Below are 25,085 nucleotides of genomic sequence, written 5' to 3'. Positions count from 1 at the left end.
ACAATCTTCCACATGTTTCACTTGGTCTTCTCAGTTGTGATAATGGACCAGTGATACAATATAAATCCATCTGTGTTGATGAAGCAAGCTTTAATATGTGTAAGACAAGGTGGCTTGAGAAGAATGTCCAGGTACCAGGAAGCCATATCATACATTGGGGTTGTGGCATACATCATGACGGCTGGCCCACGTACCACTTCACAGTACTTCACACTCCTTAGAGGGCTTTATCTGTGATTTATTTGTTATATGGATGATGTACCTTTTCAACACTTATCTGCCATGAACAGGCTGGTTTCAGGCTCATACACAAGTCTATGGAATTCATCCCACCACAGTCCCATTTTCTCAGTCCTATCAAGGAATTTTTTTCGTGCTGGCGCTTCTGTAACAAGCACCCTTAGGATCAAACGCCTTTGATGGACACTATGACTGAAGCCAGTGTCAAATTAGGCATTCCTGGAACGATTTCCCCCACAGTATCACACATTTTATAGGAAATGCTGTTGATGATGCCATGTGGCCTAGAATTAAGGAAAGAATATATCCCACCTACTATACAATAGAGTTAGATTGGTACTAAAATTTTAATTTCAGTATTAAAACCAGCTTTCAGAAATCAGTACTCGTAACAAAAACAGTTCCAAAAGCAAATAACGCCCCTCGCTATGCATTACTTCCCTCCTGACAGACATGAAGTCCCAATCGTGTCACAGCAAAATTGGGGTCCATTGTGAGGTCCCGATCACGTCAAAGCGTTTACTTTGGTTTTGTCAAGCCTACGAATCTGACATTTTTCCATAACTGTAATAGTATGTGTCGTGAGAATGTGGGGGGAAATTGTGAGGACAGCGGACATTTACTTCTGGTGCCGAAAATCACAAAATGCGGTTTAAAGTTGAGTATTTCAGTACTTTTCCAGTACTGGTATATGGTGCAGCCCTACTGTATACTTAAGGGATTTGGCTTTTTGGGAGGGAAAATTATCAGCGTCCCCTCACAGCCAGGCAAAAATCCATTTGAACAGAAGAACATAAGAAATCTGACAAACAACAGGAGACCATTTGGTCCATCAGCTCATGTGTTTAGCTAATAGCTAAGGCTGTCCCAATATCTCATCCAAATACTTCTTAAAGGTTGTCAAAGTTTTGGATTTAACTACATGTCTGGGTAGTTTCCTCATGATTCCTACAACTCTTTGCATAAAGAAGTGGTTCCTGGCTTCAGTCCTAAATGCACATCCCCTTAATTTCCACTGATGTCCTCGAGTACGTGATTCAGTGCCAAGTTAAATGGATTCCACTGGAAATCTCCCATCTGCCAGGCATTATAGACTAACCTATGCCAAAACAAGCCATCATGCATGCATGACTTCCGGGCTCGTGAAAAGTAAGCACTACCACTGTGGAGCACCTAGTAGCGCAATCATTCACCACCTTGCTTCCTTTTCCATCCACAGTTCTGAGAAGATGCCCAATAAGGGAAACCTATGCTGACCCTTCCCGTGTACAAAATATAAAAGCAGGGCACTCCCAGAGGAAGGCATCTCATTTTGGAGATGAGCAACCTGCAAGACAGAGCTCAGACCTTAAAACCTGACCACATCTCGCTACAATTTTGACTTAAGCCAACAGCATATTGTATTTTTTTGTTAACCTTAGCACCAACGACCGCATGTTATTTTTACTTCTGCCTTGCCATCTAAACAGGATGACCCGGTTGATACCCCAACATTTCTTTTGAGCTCCTGTGTTTGAACTGGACAACAACAAGTTAAATATGAGAACAGTTACTTTCTATAGGCCTTCAAGCTCACATATTGTTAATTCAGCTGTCCTTGCTCAGTCTGGGCACAAAAAAATATCACGCAATATTCTTACTGTTCATATAGCTAATGCTGACTTCAGTATTTAGTTGTTTTTCATGCATTGCCTTGCACTTTGCATGCATGTTTATATTCTTACGCAAAATTGACACTTGAGATAAATACAAGTGAATGTCATGTAACGCACACATGCTTACGATAAGAGTGATTCTGATTTATTAATTAGACAGGACAGCCGCTGAATTGGAACACTCCAGTTCTGTCCAGTCCAGCTCTTTATGGCCGTCTCTGGTCATAGTATAGACAAGGGGTCCCCAGGCCTGTTCTTGCAGTGGCTGCAGGTTTACAACATGGCCAATTTATTATCTGGGAGCTAATTACAGTACTGCTGCCACATGAAATGTGCTCGTTTTAGTTTAACTGCTGGTAGAGACCACCGATTAGCACTTTTATCCAGCAGTAAGTAAGAAGCTCACTTGGTCCCGTTCGCCAAGAAAATCCTCAAACCCACATAACATAATTCGCAGTTGAGGATAGAAATGTCTAACCCAGGCGAACGGGGAAAAGGGTGGAAACAGGCCAGGATAAGGCACCCGTACAGCGGAGATCCTCGTCAATAAAATATCTGGAAAGAAATCACAGAGAAAAAAATGACAGATTGAGATATACTGACCTGCTCCAGCCCACAGAACATTTTAATAGTGTTCGCTGAATAAGAAAATCTACAGCATTAGAAATGTCTCCTGTGGTAGACTGAGAGTGGTAACGAGCCATGCTAACAAGTGGGAATTAGATTCACATTAAGAGGCCGGACTTGAAAACCTGCTGCTGCTGCCGCTGTCCTCCTCCGGAATACCGACTGGACACCCCCAGCGTACTTCGAAGCGCGTGAGTCGCACGTCACCTTTGGTGTTTTCCACATCCCAAGTCGGCACAAGTGTGATAGGGCGGTGTCTCCCTAAGGGCACAAGTGTCTTTAGCATCGTAAATAAATAAACACCAACAGCAAAATAGGGCGTGATTTCGGGGGGGGGGGGGGGGGGGGGGGGGCTCATGCACGCGACGTCACTCTTGGACAAACGCACAGATAAAATGATATTAAGTAAGCCACGAGCACGACTTAAAACCAGCCATTCCCACGCATGACAAAGGCACAACCCTTACAAGACACATGGCCTCCAGCCAGACACAAGTTTAATGAGAGAGACACCAGCGAACCCTTCTGGTATTCCAGCGAATCATCGCTCCCAAATCTGAATATCAACACTGATTGGCTGGAAGCACCCCTCCCGGTGACGCAATTCCTCTATGTCGAGAAGTGAAGAACTTGGACTCGAATATTTGCCGGAACTCCGAAGAGAGAGTCGTCGAATCTTCAGCTGTCCAAAGGAGTCTGCAAGCCAAAAACTTCATCGTTGTATCCGTCTCAAAGATCTGCGTACCCTGCTGTTGTCCTTCTCAAGGTATTAACGGCCGGTGGTGTGTGTGAGTCCGGATGAAGACTGCAGTGGTGGTTGTGGGACAGAGTTGGCGAAGGGGTTTTACCGATGGAACTCGATAAGAGGCGAAGGACCCCAAAGTTAAAATGTTTTGAGAGGGTTGGTAGGACAGTGAGGTTTGGGATGTGGTTCGGTTGAGTGTGACTGAAAGGTCTTAGCTCTGTCTGGCAGCTGGCGGGTTGGTCGAGGGTGCCACTGGTGTCAATGATAGTACCGGTATTTGAGCCCGCGGCCGCGATCATCACCCCCTTTTTTAAAAGCTCAGACGGGCAACCAGCTCACGGTGTGACTCGACAAAAGAGCATTCTACGCGTGGTGTGGTTTTGGAACCGCTGCTTTGTCTCGCTGTGTCTGCCCAGACTTGTCTTTCTGTTAAAGCTGTCATTAGGACGGGTGTGTGTGTGCGCGCCTCGTCGCGGATAGAGTTTCGTTTTCGTTTATTGCTCTTAAAATGTATTTAACGTTAGAATAAATATCACTTAATTAGCTTCGTGTGTAGATACACACAGCTTTGCCATGACAGTATGAATGAATCAATGAATCGGATTATGCTCTGGTTAGGTTTGTACAACAACCTTGCAGAGGAGGACACGGCAGATAATGTGTACAATTCTAATCTTTAACAAAAATCAGCTTTTCAAAGAACAGCTGAGAAATTTTTCTGTCCAGAGAATGTCAAGCAGTCTGACTGGAAATAGCAGGATGGCAAATTCAAACTACATTACTTTTATCTTTTATAGTATCTTTCAGTTGCCTTAAGTGTTTCACATGCAAATTTCTAGTTTTGACTTGCATTACATTTTAATGATGCAAGTATCTATACAGGTAAATGCTGTTTATGTAGCCTGGCATCTACTCCAGGGTTGGCTCCTGCTTTGTGCTGCCAGAGCAGACTGGTGCCAATATGACCTGAGACTGGATTAAGTGAGTGAAACAAAAATGTTGAAAACTAAATGGCAGAAAACATAATATAACTTTGCAACAGTATCCAGTGTTATGCTCTGTCCGACACTCAAAAAGATGTCTAAGAATTGTGATTGAGTTCTGCAAACTGTCACAACCGTTCCTAGGGATAAGATTTGTATAAAATCTAGTGATTCCAAAGAGGGCTTTACCAGCTTTGAAAACTTCTCTTAGTACTAATGTTTCAGTTATCTTAAGTGAATGGCTTGAGTCGTATTTGATTTACTGTGGTGCTACACACAGATAATGTAAAACAGCTTTCTGCAGGGGTCTCAGTAATTTCCACTCGGATAATTCTGGGATTGTCTCAGTTTAAATTCATTTGATGTATCATTTGCCAATGTGTGTTTAGTGTCAAGTTGTAGCATGACTGTTGCAGCCAATGTTCACATGCTTTGCTCCTTCATTTTCACTTCTTAGAACACATGATGAATGTGATATTTAATGTAATAATAATAATACATTTTATTTATATAGCACGTTTCCCATGCTCAAGGCACTTAAAACGAAATGTTGCAAATAGTTTCTGCATAGAACAATAAACAAATACTCAACAAATACAACCAGAATGGCGCCATTTCATAGAAACATCTATTGCCTTATTATAAAAGATACTTAAGGGACAATGTCACAGAGGTTTGTGATACTGCCTCAAGCCTAGGATGCTAAACGTAAATCCGGGCTCGGACACATTCCGGTCCTCCCTAATCCCAAAGACATGTCTGCCCAGACTGGCGGTGCCATTCAGTGGAATGACACCCTGTCCACAGCTGGTTTAGCTCTGCCCAGAATCCAGTATTGCAATAAGTATTTTGACTCGTCTGCCTAGAGGATTCTTACCAAAATATCCAGTCTTCTTTTGCAAAATAAGTGAGTGTCGGTGTTATTGAGGAGAAAGGTTTACTCCTGGCTAGTTGTTCTTGTTCAGTTTTTAATGTATTCTCACAGGAGCCTGCTTCATTGTACAATGAGGAGGTAAGTGAGGTTAGGCGCCTTTCACTGCAGTAACTCTGCCACTCCCATGATGGGAAATGGAAACTTTTCCTAAAGGCAGCAGGAGTTGCACACAGCATGTGCCCACAGGTTTTCTGTTACACTTCTATTAGAAGTGCTCAAGTAATTTAGGTTTAGTTTGTGTGGTCTGTCACACCCAATATTTAGCATTTTTGTATTCTATATCAGTTTGTTATGTACCAGTTGTTCAATGTTTCACAGACACCAAGCTCCCCATTTATTAATAGAGTCTTACCTATTTGGGTGCTAAAATGTTTTAAATAACTAACTCTGGCAGATCACAGACAACCACACGTACTTCCTGTTGTCCGGTGCAGTTTAGGTTCACACTGTGGATGGGACGGTGATTTATTTATTTGTTTGTTTGGGGGGGGATTCCAGTAACGCACCCAGCCTTGGCCTGACCCACACTCACAGACCGAGACACAAATCCACTAAATCAAATAAAGGAATGAGGCATTGTTAGTCAGTCATTGTCCAACCCGATACATCCTAACACAGGGTCACGGAGGTCTGCTGGAGCCAATCCCAGCCAACATAGGGCACAAGGCAGGAACAAATCCCCAGGCAGGGCACATGCACACACACACACACACTAGGGACAATTTAGCATCGCCAATACACCTAAGCTGCTTGTCTTTGGACTGTGGGAGGAAACCAGAACACCCAGAGGAAACCCATCCAGACACGGGGAGAACATGCAAACTCCATGCAGGGAGGACCCGGAAAGCGAACCCAGGCCTCCTTACTGCGCCGCCATATATGAATGAATAATATATTAAATGGAAATCAAGTATATAAAAAACAAAATAATAAGACAACCCTCCCGTTTCCCTTCGACGATAACAAATACAACGCACAACAATAAACACCTATAACAAGGTCCTTGAGTCAGGAATGAAGCTGGGGGGGGGGGTTCTGTTGGGGGGTGTCAAATGCTGTGAATTGTAGAGGTGAATATAAAGTTTGTCCTACCGTTTCTGAAGAGTTTTGTGTTGAGATGCGTGGGAGCGCTCCCTCCAACAAAGACGATGCAGACGGGCTCAAGACAAAACTTAAATCCAATACAACAGTAATGCAGGCAAACAACATCCGTGATAACAAACAAACAACTGTGCTCCTTCTCTTTTTAGCTGGCACAGTTTTAAATTTCCCACACCAACCCTTCTTGTCCCCAGCAGCCCCTGTACACATTACAGACGTCCGATGAGGGCAATACCCTTTGGGGCAGCTGGGAAATGAAGTCCATCAAGTTTTAGCACTGCTGCATTGTATAAAAGGCAAATGTGATATCTTAGCCATCACATCTTCATCAGGGATTAGCAGTGTCCCTGTATCACTCAGGATACCACCCGTTCTCATCCTTGCTAAAAAGGCAGACGTTTGACTCAAACCTGGGATTGGAGCACAGGTCATTTTCCCCCATGAGTTCTCCTTCAGTGCAGCTGGTAAAGTGACAGAAATGTCTCGGTACACGTACAAATCGGTTTACGACCAAAAAGTTCGCCAAACTTTTGCCTCGGTTCACGACCACACACTCGGTAGACGAACAAGCCAGGTTCCCTTTTTTCAGAAAGCTGAAGCTAAACTATGAACGGGCCGGTCAATAAAACATTGACAAAAATGCAAAACAATGATTTAAAAAGATGAAAAGTCTAGAGCTCATAGCTTAAACCCTTAGAAATACTGTGGTTGAATTAAAGTGGAGAGTACATCCAAGAAAGCCGTCAAATGTCACAAAGTTGAAAGATTTCTGTTAGGCGGAGTGGGGAAAAAAAGTCAATGAAGAAGACAAAAGAAACTATTACAAGAAGTTATTTCAACCAAAATTGAAAAAAAGCAGATTTTGAAAGTATGGCTGTACTTTACCCTGTAACAGATATTCTTTTCAATTATATATTCAAAAAAAGGTTAACTTCATTACTTGTTAAGATAGATTGGTCACTTTTATATATAAATGTCATTTAAGTAAATATCAAACATCCATGCACTCAAATATGTTGAAGGAACATTTCCTTTTTTTGAGGACAGTTACTGTTTAACAGCACTGAAAATGCATTATTGCCCCACTGGAGGGTTCAGGGCACTGGTAATGTGCTGAAATATATTCATCATTCAGCTTTTTAGCTGTGAAAGGCTTACGGTGAATGAGTGAGTGGTGTCATTGTGGCCATGGACGTGACAGAGTATGACTTTTCTAGGTTTCACAGTCTTGGTTTATGCTATGTTAACAGAATGACTTAATTTGTTTCATAAATAACAATGAAGCCTTGTCTATGACTTAGTGAGGGCTGGGCCAGGCCTTCTGTGTTAATACAGTTAATGGCTGAGCTTCCGAAAAATTATTTATTTTGAGCTCAAGTTTCCCCAAGGATTTTATTTTGTGTACTTTTTTTTTTCCCTCAAGTCGCCCGGATTCCTCACCAACCTCAGTTTCTTTGCACAGGGTCTTAGCTACTCACCTTATCTTACCTTTCATATTGAATTAAAAAGTGTTACTAGGGTAAGTAGGTCAGCCCCACTGGCCACATACTAACCATATTTCATTTCTTTCTTTCTTTGCAATGTGTCAGCACTGTTTGACTGAATACTCACCCAATGGAGCCCATCAAGAAGGGAACAAGGGGGCCACAGTCCAAGTCGGCATCCCCACAACAAGGAGCTGCAGTACCACCTGTCAAGCCCAACTCTCCACGTCAGTCCTCTTCACAGTGCAGCAAAGAGGCACCCAAATATGGCCCAAGGCCAACTTTGACAACCACCACCTCCAACAGGGCTGCAAGGACAGCAGATAGAAGTGCAACCCCCGTCCAACCAGCCAGGACTCCAGCTAACAATCTTCCTCTCAAGTCAGCTCCTCCACAACCCTTCAAAAAGGAGGTAGACAGTGCTAGGTACACAGCTCACCCAAGGGTGCAGAAAGCAAAGGGTGGGGCACGCGCTGTCAGTCCAGAACATCAAAGTGACAATAGGAAAACTTTAGCTGCTGCTACAGCTAAAGATGGCACACTTCCCACAGGGATGGAGGCCACACTCATTCCCCACCCGCTGCATCCCTCCATGCCTGCCTCCCACACCTCCAGAAAGCTGGACAAGGAGAAGCTGTCAGTCATTGAGAGAGACACCAGGGGACAGCGTAATAATCCAAAGTGGTTTGAGTGGCGTCAGAACCGCATCACTGCATCAAATGCCCACAAAATTGCAAACAGCCGGTTTGTGAATGGCATCAGCAAAGAGGTGCCGCAGTCTTACCTGCGCGCAGTGGTGAGCTCAGGATCCAATGTTAAGACACCAGCCATGACTTGGGGCATCAACAATGAGTCTGTAGCAGTCAACCACTACCAGAAGCTGAAGTCTAAGCAACTGGGCAAGGATGTGGTGGTTGAGGACTGTGGGCTGTTCATTCACCCAGAGCACAACTGGCTGGCTGCAAGTCCAGATGGAATTGTCCGCGATTCCCAAAGCAAGCAAATTCTCAACTGCCTTGAGGTCAAGTGTCCATTCAAACATCGCAACAACACCATCAGCAAGGCCTGCACAGACAAGACCTTCTGCCTGGAACAGGTAGGCAGCTCATCTTACAGCCTGAAAAAAAAACATGACTACTACACACAGGTGCAGTGCCAGCTAGCAGTCACAGGGCTGACCAAGGCAGACTTCATTGTCTACACCAGTAAGGACATGGCTGTGGTTCCTGTGGAATATGACCCTGTTTTCTGGAAGCAGACAGCTACAAAGCTGGAGATGTTCTACACCCAAGCAGTACTGCCCCACTTGGAGGCTCAAAGAAGGGAGGAGTGACAGTTTTAAAAGGCCACCTCCTCTGTGGAGACTGACCTTGCTTTGTTCACCATGTAGAGCTATTGTGTGCTGTGCAGATAGAACTGTCCGTGATTCTCAAAGTGAGAAATATAAAAATTTGTTTTTCCCATTTGTCGGTGTCCCTGAAGCCTCTTTTTTATGTCCAGTGTCAGTCTTATATGGTGGTGCCATCTCTGGCTTTTATCTCAACAAATCTTTAACCAAGGATTGATGAGCTAAAGCTGTTGTGTCAGCCTCATTATGAACCTCTCCTCCCAACTTTCCAGTAGCTGCAGTTCAGGTCTCACTGTTCCACAACCGTACACTATAATGACTTTTTCTACTGCTACACTATACTGCACTTCTCTTATTAACCCAAGTACAGTTCAAGGTATGACCTCAATAAATACAGAATTGCAGAAAAATGCAGCACCCATTTACAATGAAGAGCATTCATACAATGAACCATGCATTTCCCAATCCTCTGCCAATACAAGCACATCATTAGGATTTCATCTAGAGAGGGAAAGGGGGAAGTGACACCAGATAAAGGAGGTAGGAATCCCCAAACTGCCATATTTGGCTGCTAGTGTCCGATTCTACCATTTCCAATTGTCTGAACCCACTTTTTCCAATTCAGGGTCCAGTAAACAAGGGTGAAATGGACACCAGTGATTCTACCCAAGTACATCCACCATCAATGGTACCAACTTAGAGTGGCCAATCTACTGTGCATGGAAGCAAGATGGAGAACGAAATCGCCGTAACTTGTACAAAAACCCATGTGAACACAGGAGCAAAATGATGTTAGCTTAGCAATAACAAAGCTATATTAAGTAATCTAGAGTTGGATGCATTTTTGGGGAAGAACAGACCATTTAGCCTTTTCAAGAAAAAGTTTCAAAATATTACCAAGGTTTAAAGCTCACTGCTTGACTAAGTGTGGCTTGCTTTTGAGGTCTTAGCTACATGATAAAGGAAACACTTATGATGTCTTCTCACAATGTACTGTGTACGACCAAATTCATACAGACAGCACATATTTATGAGCTTTGCTTGTCAAGTTGGAGAGAAGAATAGACTTTGGACATGGAAAGTAATGGCTAACAAGTTATTAATTCATAAATAAAATAACTAGTATATATATTTGAGGTACTTTGAAATTGTACAGGTTTTAATCATTTTAGCAATTTTCTCAATTGAAAAACAGGTACAGTATTCTTTTCTCCTTCTTTGTTTTTCAGCTGCTCCCGCTAGGGGTTGCCACAGCGGATCATCTTTTTCCACATCTTTCTGTCCTCTACATCTTGCTGTTATGCCCACCACTTCTGCATGTCCTCTCTCACCACATCCGTAAACCTTCTCTCAGACCATCATCTTTTTCTTTTACCTGGCAGCTTGATCCTTGCCATCGTTTTCCCAACATACCCAGCATCTCTCCTCTGCACAGGTCCAAACCAATACAATCTCGCCTCTGACTTTATCTCCCAAACGTCCAACCTGAGTTGACCCTTTAATGTACTAATTTTTAATCCTGTTCATCCTCGTCACACACAATGCAAATCTTAACATCTTTATCTCTGCCACCTCCAGGTCTCTCTCCTGCTTTCTGGTCAGTGCCACTGTCTGTAATCTATACAACATAGCTGGTCTCACTACCGTCCCATAGACCTTCCCTTTCACCCTTGCTGATACCCGTCTGTCACAAATCACTCCTGACACTCTTCTCCATTCATTCCACCCTGCCTGCACTCTCTTTTTCACCTCTCTTCCACAATCCCCATTACTCTGTACTGTTGATCCCAAGTATTTAAACTCATCCACCTTCACCAACTCTGCTCTCTGGAAACTCTCCATTCCTCTGATCTCACCTCTCATTTACATACACGTATTCTGTCTTGTTCCTACTGACGTTCATTCCTCTCCTCTCTAGAGCATATCTCCACCTCTACAGGGTCTCCTCAACCTGCTCCCTACTATCGCTACAGATCACAATGTCATCAGCAAACATCATTGTCCATGGGGACTCCTGTCTAATCTTGTCTGTCAACCTGTCCATCACCATTGCAAATAAAAAAGGACTGAGTCAATCCCTGATGTAATCCCACCTCCACGTTGAATGCATCCGTCACTCCTACCACAGACCTCACCACTGTCACACTTCCCTCGTACATATCCTGTACAACTCTTACATACTTCTCTGCCACTCCCAACTTCCTCATACAATACCACAGCTCCTCTCGAGGAACCCTCTCATATGCTTTCTCCAGGTCCACAAAGATGCAATACAACTCCTTCTGGCCTTCCCTATACTTCTCCATCAACACCCTCAGAGCAAACATCGCATCTGTGGTGCTCTTTCTTGGTATGAAACCATACTGCTGCTCACTAATCATCACCTTCCTTCTTACAATTCTAATTTATACCCACCAGGAAGGCACCTCTAGATTGCAGAGTAAAGTTCTTATTTCACAAATAAATGCCAGCAGCTGCAGGAGTTGTGCCTCACAGAACAAACACAGAAGAGGAACACATGGCTAGTACTGCAGTGGTGACCCAGGTTACAAGTAAACTGGCATCTTGATATTCACTTGCGGTAAAAGAACTACACAGTGGCGCTGTGGTTTAAGACAGGATTAACAACATGCCCTAATTTATGCACACCTGACAGGTATTATCATGATTCTGAATGAAGCATTTATAGCCATCACAAATGAATGGGATGCACACCAGTCATGTAAATGATTTTGAACATTGGGGCATTACACAGTTAAAGAAAGAAAGAAAAAAAAAAAAAAGATTAAGGAAATTGAAGGCTACATTTTAACACAGCAATTTACTTGGACGTTTATTGCTGGATGTTACAATTCTTTGTTAGGCTGTATCTGCTGCACAAGTTTTCTTAAACATGCAACTGTTTCAGTTTTGCTGCATTTGGGGTGGGGTATGGCATGTCATTACGTCACAAAATGAGTCAACGTGGAGTGAGGTTTGTTTCCAACTTTGAATTTAAGCCAGAAATTGCAAGCTCCGAGTCGTACAGAGGCAGCTGCCGAAATTCAGGCCTTTCAGAGCTTTTCCAGCTCCCATCCAAAAAAGCACAGCCTCAACCCTGAAGCTGACCTAAGCTACAAATGTTAAAGGGTACTTTGATTATAAGTCACTGTCATAATAAGTACTTTACATTTAATCATTAATTCCTTCCTCACAAGCTGCAAATAAGTTGATTGATCACAAAAGTTAAAGTGCACAAAGTATGAAAACCTTTCATAGGCCTAAAGGTACCTCACATGTTATGACCATCAAACTCTAGTACTTACCCAGGAGATGTTATTCACACATGTCAAAGTACACATATAAAAACAGAGTGCTGCATCCTTTCCACCAACTTACTGCCCGATAAATCACAAAAACCATGTGGGCTTCAACTCCCACTTCCAGGGAGAGTACAGCTATACTGGCCTGGGTAAACAGGAATCAGAGAAAAATTCTGATGCCACCAGCTGTTCCTCAAGGTACACTTATCACTTATCTAGCCCAGAGCACCCACCATCTAATATAGGTAGAGTGACTGTTTTCAACGTCTAGCCCTCTGCCAAATGATCTTCAGTTGTGTAGACAAGCCACACTGGAACACAGTCACATACAAACACATGCACTGTCAAAGCTGGGATCCCCGACAATACATGCCGCATGTCTGCAGGACATGAAGTCACCTCATTGGCTGAGAGTTCAGGTTTATTTGCAGCTTGTAAATCCTCATAACTGTTAGAATAATTTAGGAACGGTATATCAAACAAATTGCAGTTCTCTGAAGATGTGGCATCATAGCAGCTTCGAGCTTATAAAAAGCCCTCCTTGCAAAACTGTTCATGCAAAATGTCCCTGTATTCATCAAAGCCACCCTCAATCCTTCGGACAGTTCCATTCTCGCACACCCATAATTCCCTGCAAACCATGCGAATGAGCCGCTCATCATGGGATACCAGGACCACTCCACCCTGTACAGAAAGAGAGATAATGTCACTAGTCAGCATGGTGCACAAGCAGTGGAAACCAATGGATGGGCATTTGCTTCATTATACCTTGAACTTGGTCAGTGCTCTGCCAAGAGCCTCAATTGTCTCCATGTCCAGATGGTTGGTGGGCTCATCAAGTATATACAGGTTAGGGCTTGGAGACAGGAGAAGAAATAAAATTTTAAAAAAAAACACAGAGAGCTGGTGATAAACTAGTCAAAGCACATAAAAGGAGAAGTGGGATTAAGTGCTGCCAGAGAATCTCCACTCACTTAACAGGTGAGCCCAAAACCTCTAAACCACAGGCATCCACGCATATGAACCGTTGAAAGCAAATCATAAAACAACAAATAGACATACACTATAATAATACATTTTACTTATATAGCACCTTTCCAATGTTCAAAGTATAGACGTGCTATAGACTTTACCATGGCATTGTCATTTGTGCAAAAGCCACTCTGCTTTTCTGTCCCCCAGACAGACTGGCAACAGGTCGCAGTGCCAGCTCTCCCGAGATCCCATATCCTCCTAGCTGATGCCTATACTCCTCATCTGGTCTGCCTAAGATAGGAGAGAGTGTTGTTTTCAGTGAGAGAAGCAAAATGGTACACCAGTCTTGATTATAAATACTACTGCACCACATCATGAACACTGTGCAGATTTTATGTTACTACCTGGGAACCTGCTGGACAGCAGCTCTACTGAGTTCATATTGAGGTCTAGCTGGTCAACATGGTGTTGGCTAAAGTAGCCAATCTTCAGATTTCTATTTTAAAAAATAAATAAAAATAACTAAAGCTGAGAAATACTGTTATACCTTGAGAAGTAGGGTATAAGCTTCATAGGCTACCTGTGTGCATGTCTAATCCCTCTTACTGGCGTTAGATCTCCCAACAGCAGTTTGAGGAGAGTTGATTTCCCAGCCCCATTTTCACCTACCTGTACAAAAAAAATATAAATAAATAAAAACAGAAATTGCCTCAAGTGGGTAATTAATGCAGAATGCTTAACTGTGCAGTATTCTGTGGTTTAATCTTGTCAAACACCTCTGGGGGCTAAGTATGTGGCATCAAAGAGGTCATCCTAATGCTCTGTAATGACTTGTACATTCCACTCACAATGCAAATACGTGACTCAAGATCAGCAGAGACACAAAGGTTCATGAAGAGTGCCTGCTCTGGAGTGTAGAAGAACTCAACCTCATCCAACTGTAGCACAGGTGGCGAGAGCTTCTCAAAGTTATCTGGGAGCCTGCAGATAGAAAATAATGCTGCTGGGTCGGCCATATTGTATAGAATGAAGCATACAGCCAAAAGATAGGAGTGGAGTTTGGGGTTGAGGTGTGAAGTACCCAAGGAACAGTCTGCGCAGCCACTAGTGCCATCTGGAAGGTCCAGTGGCTGAAGCCGCATGCAGTCTTTGCCACCCAGTCACTCACACGCTGAGCCCGCAGGGTATCAAGCAGCAGAAATGCGTTACCGTAAGATGACCTCCGTCTCCTTCTCAACAGGCTTCAACTCAGGTCTAAATACAAAAAGAAAAACATTATTTAGTCACTCAGCATTATCTTACCCTTCTTGACCTCACAACTATAAATGAGTAACTTGCAGTACACTTCTGTAAGAACTCCAATCTCAGCACTTTAGAGTCATCCCCACACCAGTAAACTTTGGTCCTGTCAATATGCCCATTGAACTGTTGTTGTCCTACTACCCACAAGTATGCCCCAGAGTATACACTAAAGTAAAATCCCACACCAAGCCAGCCACACATCATTCCACTTACAGTTTTTCCAAAAGCTTCAATTTGCTCTGCACTTGTGAGGCCCGGTTTGCGTTGTACCGGAAACGGTCAATGAACACCTGGCAAGAGAGAATATCTGAGTGTCTATCCCAAAATCTGCAATATCAAGAGTTCCCCATAGAACCACCTCACTACCTCTAACCTGAATGTGCTCTCTGTATTGCTGCTGTGCTTCAAACTCTCTCTGCTGGTTCTTTAATCGATCCTCCTTGGTCTTAATAAAGTTCTCATAGTCGCCTCGATAAGTGTCCAGTCGCTGCGAGTGCAGGTGAATGATATCTGTTGCTACAGCATTCAGAAAGTTACGGTCATGAGAAACGACGAGTATGGTGGATTGCCATGTCTGATGATGAGCAAAAAAAAAAAAAAGGCACTCTTATTCCATGAATCCCTCCATTCTGATTGGCCATTAACTCACTTCAGTACAGCTTCCACACATTCCTTTCCAGGCAACAATTCTTCCACCCAGTCCACCCAACAAATCAAGCCCAGCCCACACCCATTTGCCCGCCCCATGTCTACCTGAAGGTAGTTCTCCAGCCACAGGATGGCCCGGATGTCCAACATGTTAGTGGGCTCTGTAACAAAGCAATCAGTTAGTAAGCCTCTGTGTCACCCTGCCTGATTACCCACTGCTACAACAGGTCTCTCATTAAAACCCTTTCATAATGCAACAGCGGAAACAAGTAAAGAATACAAAGTAAAAATGTCCCCTTCAGCCAACACAAATACACATCACTCACCATCAAGCAGGAGTAGGTCTGGCCTGAAAAAGCAAGAAGAGATTTACTCAGCATAATGTTCCTAACACCCATGGCCAAGTCTCAGTTCTTAGCAGCCTAGAACTGGAGAATACACATGAGGCAGAGCAGAATAAATTCAGCATAGACCTGTAGGAAACAAGTCCAAGTCATAGTAAACTACACAGATCCCTTACTTTGCAAAGAGTGCCCGAGCCAATGCCAGTCTCATCCTCCATCCTCCAGAAAATTCCCTACAAATACAGAAAAATAAATAAAATTCAGATGAGTCCTGTCTCTTATTCGTCCCTAATGCCCAACTAATTCTATTACAGTGAAGAAATGCCCACCAACCAATCAGGGTAGAATAATTCATTTTGTAGTACAGAATGGTATGCCTCAGACTTACACCCATCCATGTCATCTATACAATTACTTACTTAGTGGTCTGCTGCTGCATCTTGGGAGAGAAGCCCAGACCCGCAAGGATCACAGAGGCCCTGTGGCACATAGAGAAATTATTAACTTCAAAAGACTCATATTACACATGCCTTCAGGAACTGTCCTCTTGCCATAAAATGTAGAATGGTGTGCACTAGGTCAGTGGTTCTCAAGTTCAGTTCTAGAGGATCCTGAGGTTTTTGATCAAACCAGTTTCACAATCAGTGAGCCGTTTTACATCTTATTGATCTCATTTTTTATATATACCTGATATTTTTTATTTTCTATTCAAAAAATTAGACAGATTTACATTTAGCTTTTTTATTCTTTTTAATTCACCTTTTCCTGTACAGTTAGAATAGTGAGAATTAATGATATAAACAGTCGACACCAGTGTAAACAATACTGAATGCTAAAGAGAAGCCATTTCAGCGTTAACATCTTGAATGTGCATCTATACATACAGTATATATAAAATTCTAAGGGTTGTCTGTCTAACACTCAAAAATTTGCACACTGCTTAGCATTTGATGATTAATCTTGACCTCAATCAACATCTTATGCTGTGACAAATGCAACACAGCCCATAAATTGGATATCCAGCATACAGAGACCACAAAATTTGAATTTGACTCCTTTGAATCCACCAAAGATGTGTGCATTGCTTTACAGGAAATGAATGGCCACACGCAACATACTGTAGCTTGTACAAACACTGCGAGGATGCTGCATATCTGGCATGAAAATGGAACAAAGGCAAATGCACACAAACAACTCTGCAAAACACATTGCCCAGGCCACTGCAGAGAAAGGAACATTGACTCAGCTCAACTTCAACATTCAATCTCTATTGCTAAACACAGTGGTATACACCAAAAGGGCAAAGAAAAGAAAGTACAACCATGACCACCACTGGCAGTGAAATATATTTCACACACAAACAACATGTGTATCGACTAATGGAGCACAGTATGCGGGCGCGATGAACATTGACAGCTACCTGCACAAACTTGCACAATATTCACAAAATTAATTGATATACACCGCTTGACCACAAAAAAGCAGATTCTGCAACATTGGGTCACTGTCAGCCATGAAGAGATAGCAAGACACTGGCACACATACCAAACCAAAAGATCAATGTAAACTTACACCAGAAGTACAAGGATAAATGATTTAGAGAACCTCTATTGATAATCCTCCCCCCCCCCCCCCATCTAAAAGGTCAATGACACCGATGTGCTCAACTCCAATGCACATTCAACAGACAGTGTTGCAGCTCCATCTGCTATGCTTCTAGTACAAGATATAAACTTCATCGCAAAACAAAGTGATACACACCATCATAGAAGTAGCTGCATCCACAACTACCACTGATAGTGATGGACATTCCACATGCCAATGACATGCGCTTCAACTGCGGGATACACATTGCAGGCTATAATCCCTCAGGATATGGTATGTATGTTGTCAAATGAGATGAGGACAAAAAAAAAAAAGTTAAAGTATGACAGCACTCGAAACACCAATGGGGAAATCCTTCTACCCCTCCCAATTCACTCTTGCAGCACTCAAAATTCATAGAGGACTCCCACTGACCACGCTCCTCAATAGTGCATGTCAGTATTACAACATATGAAACTTTCTACAGTAAACTGCACAGTCACTTTAGGCACTGCATGTACATACCTCTTCAGGTGAAGTGCTTAGAAGATTTCATTAATGCTACTAGTCCTTACGCCCAAGCCTCCATGAATAGAAAGCAACTTGTAGAATAACCCACACAAATAAATGTCATTCACCTTCCAGAAGTTAATAAGTACTTCCTTACCACTTTTAGACAAGGCCAGAACTGTTGCACCGATTTGTATGTTTCCCATGTTCTTTTCTTTTTCCAATAAAACATTTCTTTCACTTTGAACTTTCACATTACACCAACATGTCTAAGTTTTCTATTTCCTTTTATTTGAGGACTTGAACACATATGCAGTATCAAAAGATCCTTATTGTCATCATCCATAACCCCCTCTGTTGATAATCCTTCACTACATGGGGACTGTGTGTTCATTATTCATAATCAAGTTGGTCATTATATTGGTGGCCTTCACCCCTTTCAGTTCCTTGTTCTCGGAGGACAGGAGGGGAGTGTTCCACTACTTATTAAATAATGGCTTAAGTAACCAGTAAAAAACTAAAAATAAGAAAAAGTAAACACCAAAATAAGATTATTGCAACCCACTTAACATGCGATTATCCTTGTTTTTTTTCAATAAAAAATATGTCATAATCAGTTTGTAACTCTTGAATTGATATATATATAAAAAAAAACAACCTGGGAAATGATAGATTGTCTAATTAAGGTAGAAGTTCTATTAAAAGAACAAATTGGTTTGGATAAAATCCTACAACAACAGGGGACCTTCCAAGACTGAACTAGAGAACAAACAGCACTTGATCAAATGACACCAGTAGGCCTACCTTGCTGGTGCTTTGTCAGCTTCAATCTCTTCAAGTTTAGAGTAGATCTCGGATAGTTTGGTACTCTCTGTTCCATCTGACCTGGACAGGAAACAGGAGGAATGCATTTACTTTCTGCAGCCCAGTTACAGACCACCCTAGCAAATATATAGACATGTACTCACTGTCCAGCAGCAATACGGGCATTCAATTCCTTTTCATCCTTCAGTAGGCCTTCCCTCACCGTGTCACTATCTAGCACACTTTGCAAAGCTGTCGTGTCATCTCCAGCCACTTCTTGTTCCACATGTAGGATGCTGATGTGAGAGGGCACACGCAAGTTGCGGCTTGCCATCATCTTTAGTAATGTGGTCTTTCCAAGACCATTACGGCCAACTAAGCCGTACCGGCGGCCATATGTTAGCGTAAGTTCAGCTCCAGTTAGCAAGGATCTGGGGGGACAACAAACATTTATGAGCCTCGACAAACACTTGCATATTCTTAGACAATCTACAAACTGGAACAGGCTTGAAGTACTCCAAATCATACCGGTCACCATAGGCAACATCGAAGTTCTCGATCCTGATGTCATAGGATTTGCTTTTTCCAGATGTTTCAATGCGACTCTCCTTTTTACTGGAAGCCTGACTGGCAGATGCTTCCTCCAAAACACTAGAGGCAAAATTCACATATTACCCAGTGACCCCCTAGAGTAAAATGAAATGCTGCTTTGAAGACACAGTGCTCTACTGACTCTGAAAGAGGCAGTCACTCTGCTTCTAAAAGAAAATGGATTGCCACATGACAATCACTAAAGGAAATTGTCAGTGCTCTCCAACACTCACATAAGTGAAATGTTACAAAGTAGTCAGAAGAACAGCTAACCCCTTGAGGGTCCAGTAATGCCAACAGTTTGTGAAATGCCATATGACAGGTGTTATAAGACAGTGCTCCATAGTCAACAGCTTCAGGCTATGGCTTATTTTAACTCAGAATACCCACACAGGTCCAGATGTCTTCTGGGAATCTTTCTCCGTCCTTCTCTCATGTTTTGCTTTTAATTTTGCTTCAGCTTTTTCCAGCTTCTTAGCATCTACTGTCTGTAAAACACAGAAAAGAGGTCATTTTGGTCCTATAGAGAACAGAACATAAAGTTAACAAGAAAAATATATTTAATAGGGAGTAATGAGTAAGTTAAACATACATACAAACTATTGTATCAAGTAAGAGTGATTCAGATACAAATGAATTCTTGTAAATTAGTACCCAAGTCTACAAGTGCCTATTAAATTGGAAATTATGTTTATCAGTTATTATGAGCATTCTTGCATGTGTTTGTTTACCGTGTTCTGTACTCTCTTGATCATCCAGATGCCTTGCACATCATTTGAAGCATCATCTACAACGGGGGGAAAAAAAGCAATTTTTGTGGGGGCAATTTGGGGTCTAACACATCCACCCATTATTACTACATACTTCTCCTCTCTTACCATATTCTCCAGCCATTTGGGAGAGTTGGACAGGTGCATCCAATAAAACCTGCTGTTTCACAGAGTTGCAGTCACTGTAGGTAAAAAGTGGCCATTTATTTATAAACTAAGTGCACCCTTTCAAAACAAAGAAAAAGTGAAAGAAAGACTCACAGCTTAAAAGTGTTGAACATCTGTAGGCAAATTTCCCGGATGTCATCCTCATTCTTGGAGTCCGAAGACACCTCCTGCAGCACACCCCCAATGGCATCAAACACCTCCTCACCATCCTCAAAATCAGTACTGCCACACTCCAATACACCTAAAGGAACAAAAATATGCATCACTATATATTTTGCAAAATTGCTAGGTCAGTTTAAGTAGCTTCAAAATGGAAACATTTAGTGATCTTTGATGTGGAGTATCCTCTTGGCGTTCACCTGTTCTCTTGATTGTCGCTCTCCCTGGAAAAATACTGTCAGAGAGACAAAGATATGGTTTTGTTCCACACTTAAAGGCTATGTATGTCAGACACAAAGAGCAGCCGCATACTACACTTTCTCTCTTCTTGATGTTATTCTTATTGGTAAATGCCCTACTGGATGTTTACTATGACACTTCTACACTCATACAGTGTTCCATGAGCTTGTGCTATATGACTGACATTTGCTACTCCCTCACTTTATAAAGTGTTCTGGTGTCATGCTTCCCATGAAAGATGCTACAGTGATGTAAAAAAAAGTATTTGCCTGTTCACTAAAATCCTCTGCTTTTGCATATTTTACACAATGAATTAAGACTAAAATGGGACATCTAGGAGAAATGCAGTATTAGAGAAAGGCAACCGGAGTGGACAATAGTTTTTACATCACAAGTTTCTTTAAACAAGTTATCAAACATGTAAAAAAATAATTGCACCCTCATGCCCCCAAACCCCCGAGTTTTATTTCCTGGTTGCAGCACCCACCTGCCAGTATATGCAAGTACTTCCTGCAATTCTATACTAGTCTTTCACATCTCTGTTTTGGAACTTTATTCCACTTTTCTTTGCAGAATTGCTTTAATTTAGACACACTGGTAGGTATTACACATAGGATGTAGAAATGTGAGATATGAATATAGAATGGGAGGTCTGAAACTTGAAAATATCTCCTATGAGAAGGATCTAGGAGTCAAAGTGAACTCATAACTGTCTACATCCAGAGAGAGTATAGAAGTGATGAAAAAGCCTAACAGAATGTTTAGATTCCATGATTTGTGGAGTCCAAGTGAACGGGGTTTATGCTTAAATTATATAGTGTACTGGTGAGGCCTCACCTGTAGTAGTATGTACAGTTTTGGTATCCAAACCAAAAAAAAAAAAAAAAATGGAGGTGATATAGAAAAATCCAGAAAAAAGTCCCAATAGGCCAGTTCAGGGAGTGAGAGGTCTGAGCTATGACGAGAGATTAAATGAGTTGAATTTTGTCAGGTTAACTCTTTTAGGGCGGATGTCAACTTTTGTCGACATCCAGGGGTAGAGGGCAACAATCAGCTGTTAATGGCGACAAAGCTCAACGTTACGTCACAGGCATTCCCTCTCTGCTTGGAGTAATGTTAGACTCATTGACTTGGCATCTAATCCTTGCGTGTGCGTGAGTTATGAAATGTAAACAAAGGCAAGATGGCATCGACATCTCACAAGGGAGCGAAGTGAGTGCAGAAAAGAAAATACTCAGCAGACAATGTTTTGAGCATTATCGCTGAGTCGGACTCTGATTTTTCAGAATCTGATTTAGTTGACAGTGATCAGGAGATCGAGCAAGAGAGTGAGGAACTGGCATCAGCTGCTCAGACACCAGCCAATGCCGCCCCAGCTGATCGGCTGCCAGCTTAGCGCATTCGCGCAGCCGATGCACCTATGGCAAGGCTGGTGTGAGAGGAATACCCAGACATTGATCCGTGGGAGCCAAACTGGCTACCGGACTTCACAAGACGGCATGATAATTTAATATAAAGGGTTAAAAAGATTAATTTGCTTGAACCTATAAGCATTAACCAAAACACATCAGGGTCCAGGCAAGAGGGATACTTTCCAATTTTATGAACCTTTGCATTTTCCTGGCCATGTTTAGGTTCAGGTCTGCCCAAGTACATTTCAGCATTGTTTTTTCCAGACCACCTTCAAAAGTTGTAGTCATGAACACCTGAGATGTTGCTTTAAAATGCTAAAGCTTCCTTTACAATGTCTGAATGCAGAAATAATAAAAGACTTTGCCAATCCGTAATGTTTTTTTGTGAATAACACAAAAATAAAACTTTAAAAGGAGCCACAGGTATTTTAAACCCATAAAAACCAAAATGAGATTTAAAGTAAAACAGTGTCTTAAATGAAAAGAAAAAAAAGGTGGGCTAGTGGTCTTGTTATGATCTCTTCAGAAAGTAGCAATCCCAAGTACAGGGTGATCTTTGAATGTGGCAATGATAAAACGAGAGCCATTCTTTGTAATGGCCAACCTTGTCACAAGCTCTCAGTTACTTGTGCAATGAATACAAGCCTAAGTAAGTTTTTAGGTAAACTCAAAACATCAGAGAGCTCCTAACAATTTTTTCTTAAATGAGGAGAGTTTGTGTGTAAGAAAGCGAGATACACAAACAGTACAAGATATCAGAACAGATTAAAACATAACTGTACTGTTTTAAAGTTTGGGTCAAATTAACTTTTGTCTTCTTTTTACATTATTTAGGCCATTACTTGGTTCAATGATGCCAGGATACACTTGGGTTCTTCATGATCCTGAACAAGATAAGTGGGTTATGAAACTGATAGATTTAACCCCCAAAATGCTCTACTGTGGCAACAGACTAACAGATTCTATTAAATATAATTTGTTTCTTGATTACATTTGTTATAGAGAGTAATGTCTTATATTCAATTTGTGCTTATTTCTGGAACACTATGTCACCAAGAAAAATAATACAGTGTACATATAATCATAACATCTGGAGGAGAACAAGTATAGGTATGTACGTGTCCTTTTAAATGCTGCATTGTGCCTTGTGCTTCTATGAGATTACATTCATGACTCTGTAATGGAACAACATGACCCAGACAAATAAAATGATCACATAATACAGTAAATTAGCCTTTGCCTAGTCATTTACCCTGCTACAAATCTCACCTAGTGACATTTAAACATGGCCGGCTGACATATTTCTGTTTTCCATACACTTTCTTTAAACTGCAAAGATTAAAAACCAATTGCCATTTTAAAACATCCCTAGTAAAAGACGTTTAATTTCTATAATTGTAGCAGATTGAAATAAGCTCTCCAAAGCAAGTCCATGTTATCCTGTTCCTTCCCAAGCGGTCATTCCCCGTACATTAGTTTCTCTCATTTTGGGATTAATAAAGTATCTATCTATCTAAACGGCTACTGGATTGTCTGTCCACTCGACTGACCCCCAGTCCTCTCCCACCACTCTTGCGCTCTTAATTGTCCCCGAAATGTCTCATCCCTCGCACCTTTTGCCTCATTCTTGAGATGCCCACCTTCCCAAATCACTTGTTTTTCCTTTCATCCCTTGATATCCTTGTATTATTCTCCACCTCACATCTTCCTCTATACTGTAACCACTAGGGCCCAGGCTTTGCAGTCCACCCCTGTCATACCCATCTCCCATTTCTCGTGCACCATTCGGTGGCCACACCTTGTGCCGACTCTTTCTCCCCATCGAGCCCCTTGCCGCCGGTATCTTCTTCCTGTTACTGAAGGGTCTTTACCTTCTAGGTGTTTATCAAACATTTGTCACAGGCCCTGCCTCCTTCCATTTCCCTTTCATTCTAACCTTGCCCCATACCATTTCACTCCTTCCTTTCTTTCTTTCCCTCACTCGAATTCGCCCCTTCGGGCCCCTTACCTCCTCCGCCTCCTCTCTTTCCCTCTGAGGTTTTCACTCCTGTCCTATTCAGTCGTGCTTTAATGTCGCGCTTGCTGCTAAACTCCGTCGGCCGGAACGTTGCCTAGCACCTCTTCACTCACCTGTTATGTAGTCAAAAACCTCGTCGTCGATTTGCGGGAACTCGTTCCTCAGAATCTCGGTGTAAGTCGCCATGATCCCCTGACCGGTGTGCGAAATGGGCGCATGCGCTTACGAGTTTGAGGGGTACGTCGGGAAACGTAGTTTTTTAGAGACAGCAACTTCCGTAAACTTTCTTTTTTTCATGGGAGCAAAAAATCCCCATCCTCCCGAACCAACTGTGTACTGAAGGTGAAAGTCACTTTTCTCATCGACGTATTTCATGTTGCACTTTTCTTCTGGAAACCCCACAATTCTGTGCGTTCGTCATTACATTGATATCTGGGAAATTGAGTTCCTTTCCTCGCGGCGTATTTGTAGTAGACCTACACGCTGGCAATTCTGGTGTTCAGTGCAATCTACTACCAGCGTAAGCGCGCAAAGTCCACTCTTCCCTCTCTCATCGCTCCTGAGTTATTACAATACATTACAGAAGATGTTCTCCAGACTATATATGTAAAGGATGTGACGTCCATAAAAGTTTACACAATCTTAACGAGTATATTTGAAACAAGGACAAAAGTCGGCATCAACTACGTTTCAACATTATATCAAAACAGCCAAGTCAAAAGACATATGTATATAACTGGTATACATTCCCTTTCTTCGTCAATCCGATGCTACTCTCTTTCTCTCATAGGCTACTGGAAATCCGCACCGATGCTCTGGAGATCGCAGTTGGCCAAAATTCCGAAATAATTCTGATTCAAGAGAATTGTATTTGATGCAATACTAAACAGTCCAGTATCTGAGTAGTTTATATCTGTGGTTTTCAAACTGCATTCTTAAAATAATGTTTCTTTAATAGCACTTTATGGTTATTTACTGGGTTGTGTGGTTCCCCTCCTGGAATCATTGCTTGACAAATCAACATTTAATTGTTGGAAGGGCTCTTTGTGCAGCTTTGAAAAAAAAAAATTCCTAATAAGCAGGAAAAAAATTAACATGAAATTCTTAATGTATGGTAGATTGTATGACACAAATAGATTAGG

The 25,085-nt window shown here is 42.1% G+C and overlaps 2 protein-coding genes and 1 long non-coding RNA gene across 3 annotated transcripts; 1 reads left to right on the top strand and 2 right to left on the bottom strand.

Annotated features, from left to right (window-relative positions):
* Nucleotides 1-2,148: 2,148 nt before the first annotated feature.
* Nucleotides 2,149-3,065, bottom strand: LOC127526715 (uncharacterized). Its single transcript, XR_007934147.1, has 2 exons — nt 2,943-3,065; nt 2,149-2,783 (listed from the first exon to the last, which is right to left on the bottom strand). It is a non-coding gene; the product is annotated as an uncharacterized LOC127526715 (long non-coding RNA).
* A 76-nt stretch (nt 3,066-3,141) lies between these two features.
* LOC114646672 (uncharacterized) lies at nt 3,142-9,231 on the top strand. Its single transcript, XM_028794972.2, has 2 exons — nt 3,142-3,288; nt 7,875-9,231. Exon 2 carries the CDS (start codon nt 7,900-7,902, stop codon nt 9,100-9,102), a length of 1,203 nt encoding a protein of 400 aa, XP_028650805.1. The 5' UTR covers nt 3,142-3,288; nt 7,875-7,899; the 3' UTR covers nt 9,103-9,231.
* Nucleotides 9,232-11,937: 2,706 nt separating this feature from the next.
* abcf3 (ATP-binding cassette, sub-family F (GCN20), member 3) lies at nt 11,938-24,218 on the bottom strand. Its single transcript, XM_028794970.2, has 21 exons — nt 24,057-24,218; nt 20,209-20,356; nt 20,056-20,129; nt 19,909-19,964; nt 19,568-19,665; nt 19,115-19,237; nt 18,751-19,017; nt 18,587-18,667; nt 16,108-16,167; nt 15,865-15,921; nt 15,671-15,693; nt 15,450-15,505; nt 15,070-15,270; nt 14,910-14,986; nt 14,604-14,648; nt 14,243-14,375; nt 13,975-14,063; nt 13,799-13,890; nt 13,553-13,685; nt 13,188-13,275; nt 11,938-13,103 (listed from the first exon to the last, which is right to left on the bottom strand). Exons 1-21 carry the CDS (start codon nt 24,127-24,129, stop codon nt 12,945-12,947), a joined length of 2,133 nt encoding a protein of 710 aa, XP_028650803.1. The 5' UTR covers nt 24,130-24,218; the 3' UTR covers nt 11,938-12,944.
* Between the last annotated feature and the right edge of the window lie 867 nt (nt 24,219-25,085).

This window comes from Erpetoichthys calabaricus, chromosome 2 (assembly GCF_900747795.2).
Source record: "Erpetoichthys calabaricus chromosome 2, fErpCal1.3, whole genome shotgun sequence".
NCBI classification, from domain to species: domain Eukaryota; kingdom Metazoa; phylum Chordata; class Cladistia; order Polypteriformes; family Polypteridae; genus Erpetoichthys; species Erpetoichthys calabaricus.
The sequence above is the reverse complement of the archived record's forward strand: the minus strand, read 5'-3'. Positions and strand labels throughout refer to the sequence as shown.

Coding starts and splice junctions, on each gene's coding strand:
- LOC114646672 (XM_028794972.2), top strand. CDS start 7,900: ATGGAGCCCATCAAGAAGGGAACAAGGGGGCCACAGTCCAAGTCGGCA.
- abcf3 (XM_028794970.2), bottom strand. CDS start 24,129: ATGGCGACTTACACCGAGATTCTGAGGAACGAGTTCCCGCAAATCGAC. Junction 20,130..20,208: donor ATGTTCAACACTTTTAAGCT/GTGAGTCTTTCT, acceptor TTTTACCTACAG/TGACTGCAACTCTGTGAAAC. Junction 18,668..18,750: donor GCCCGTATTGCTGCTGGACA/GTGAGTACATGT, acceptor TTTCCTGTCCAG/GTCAGATGGAACAGAGAGTA.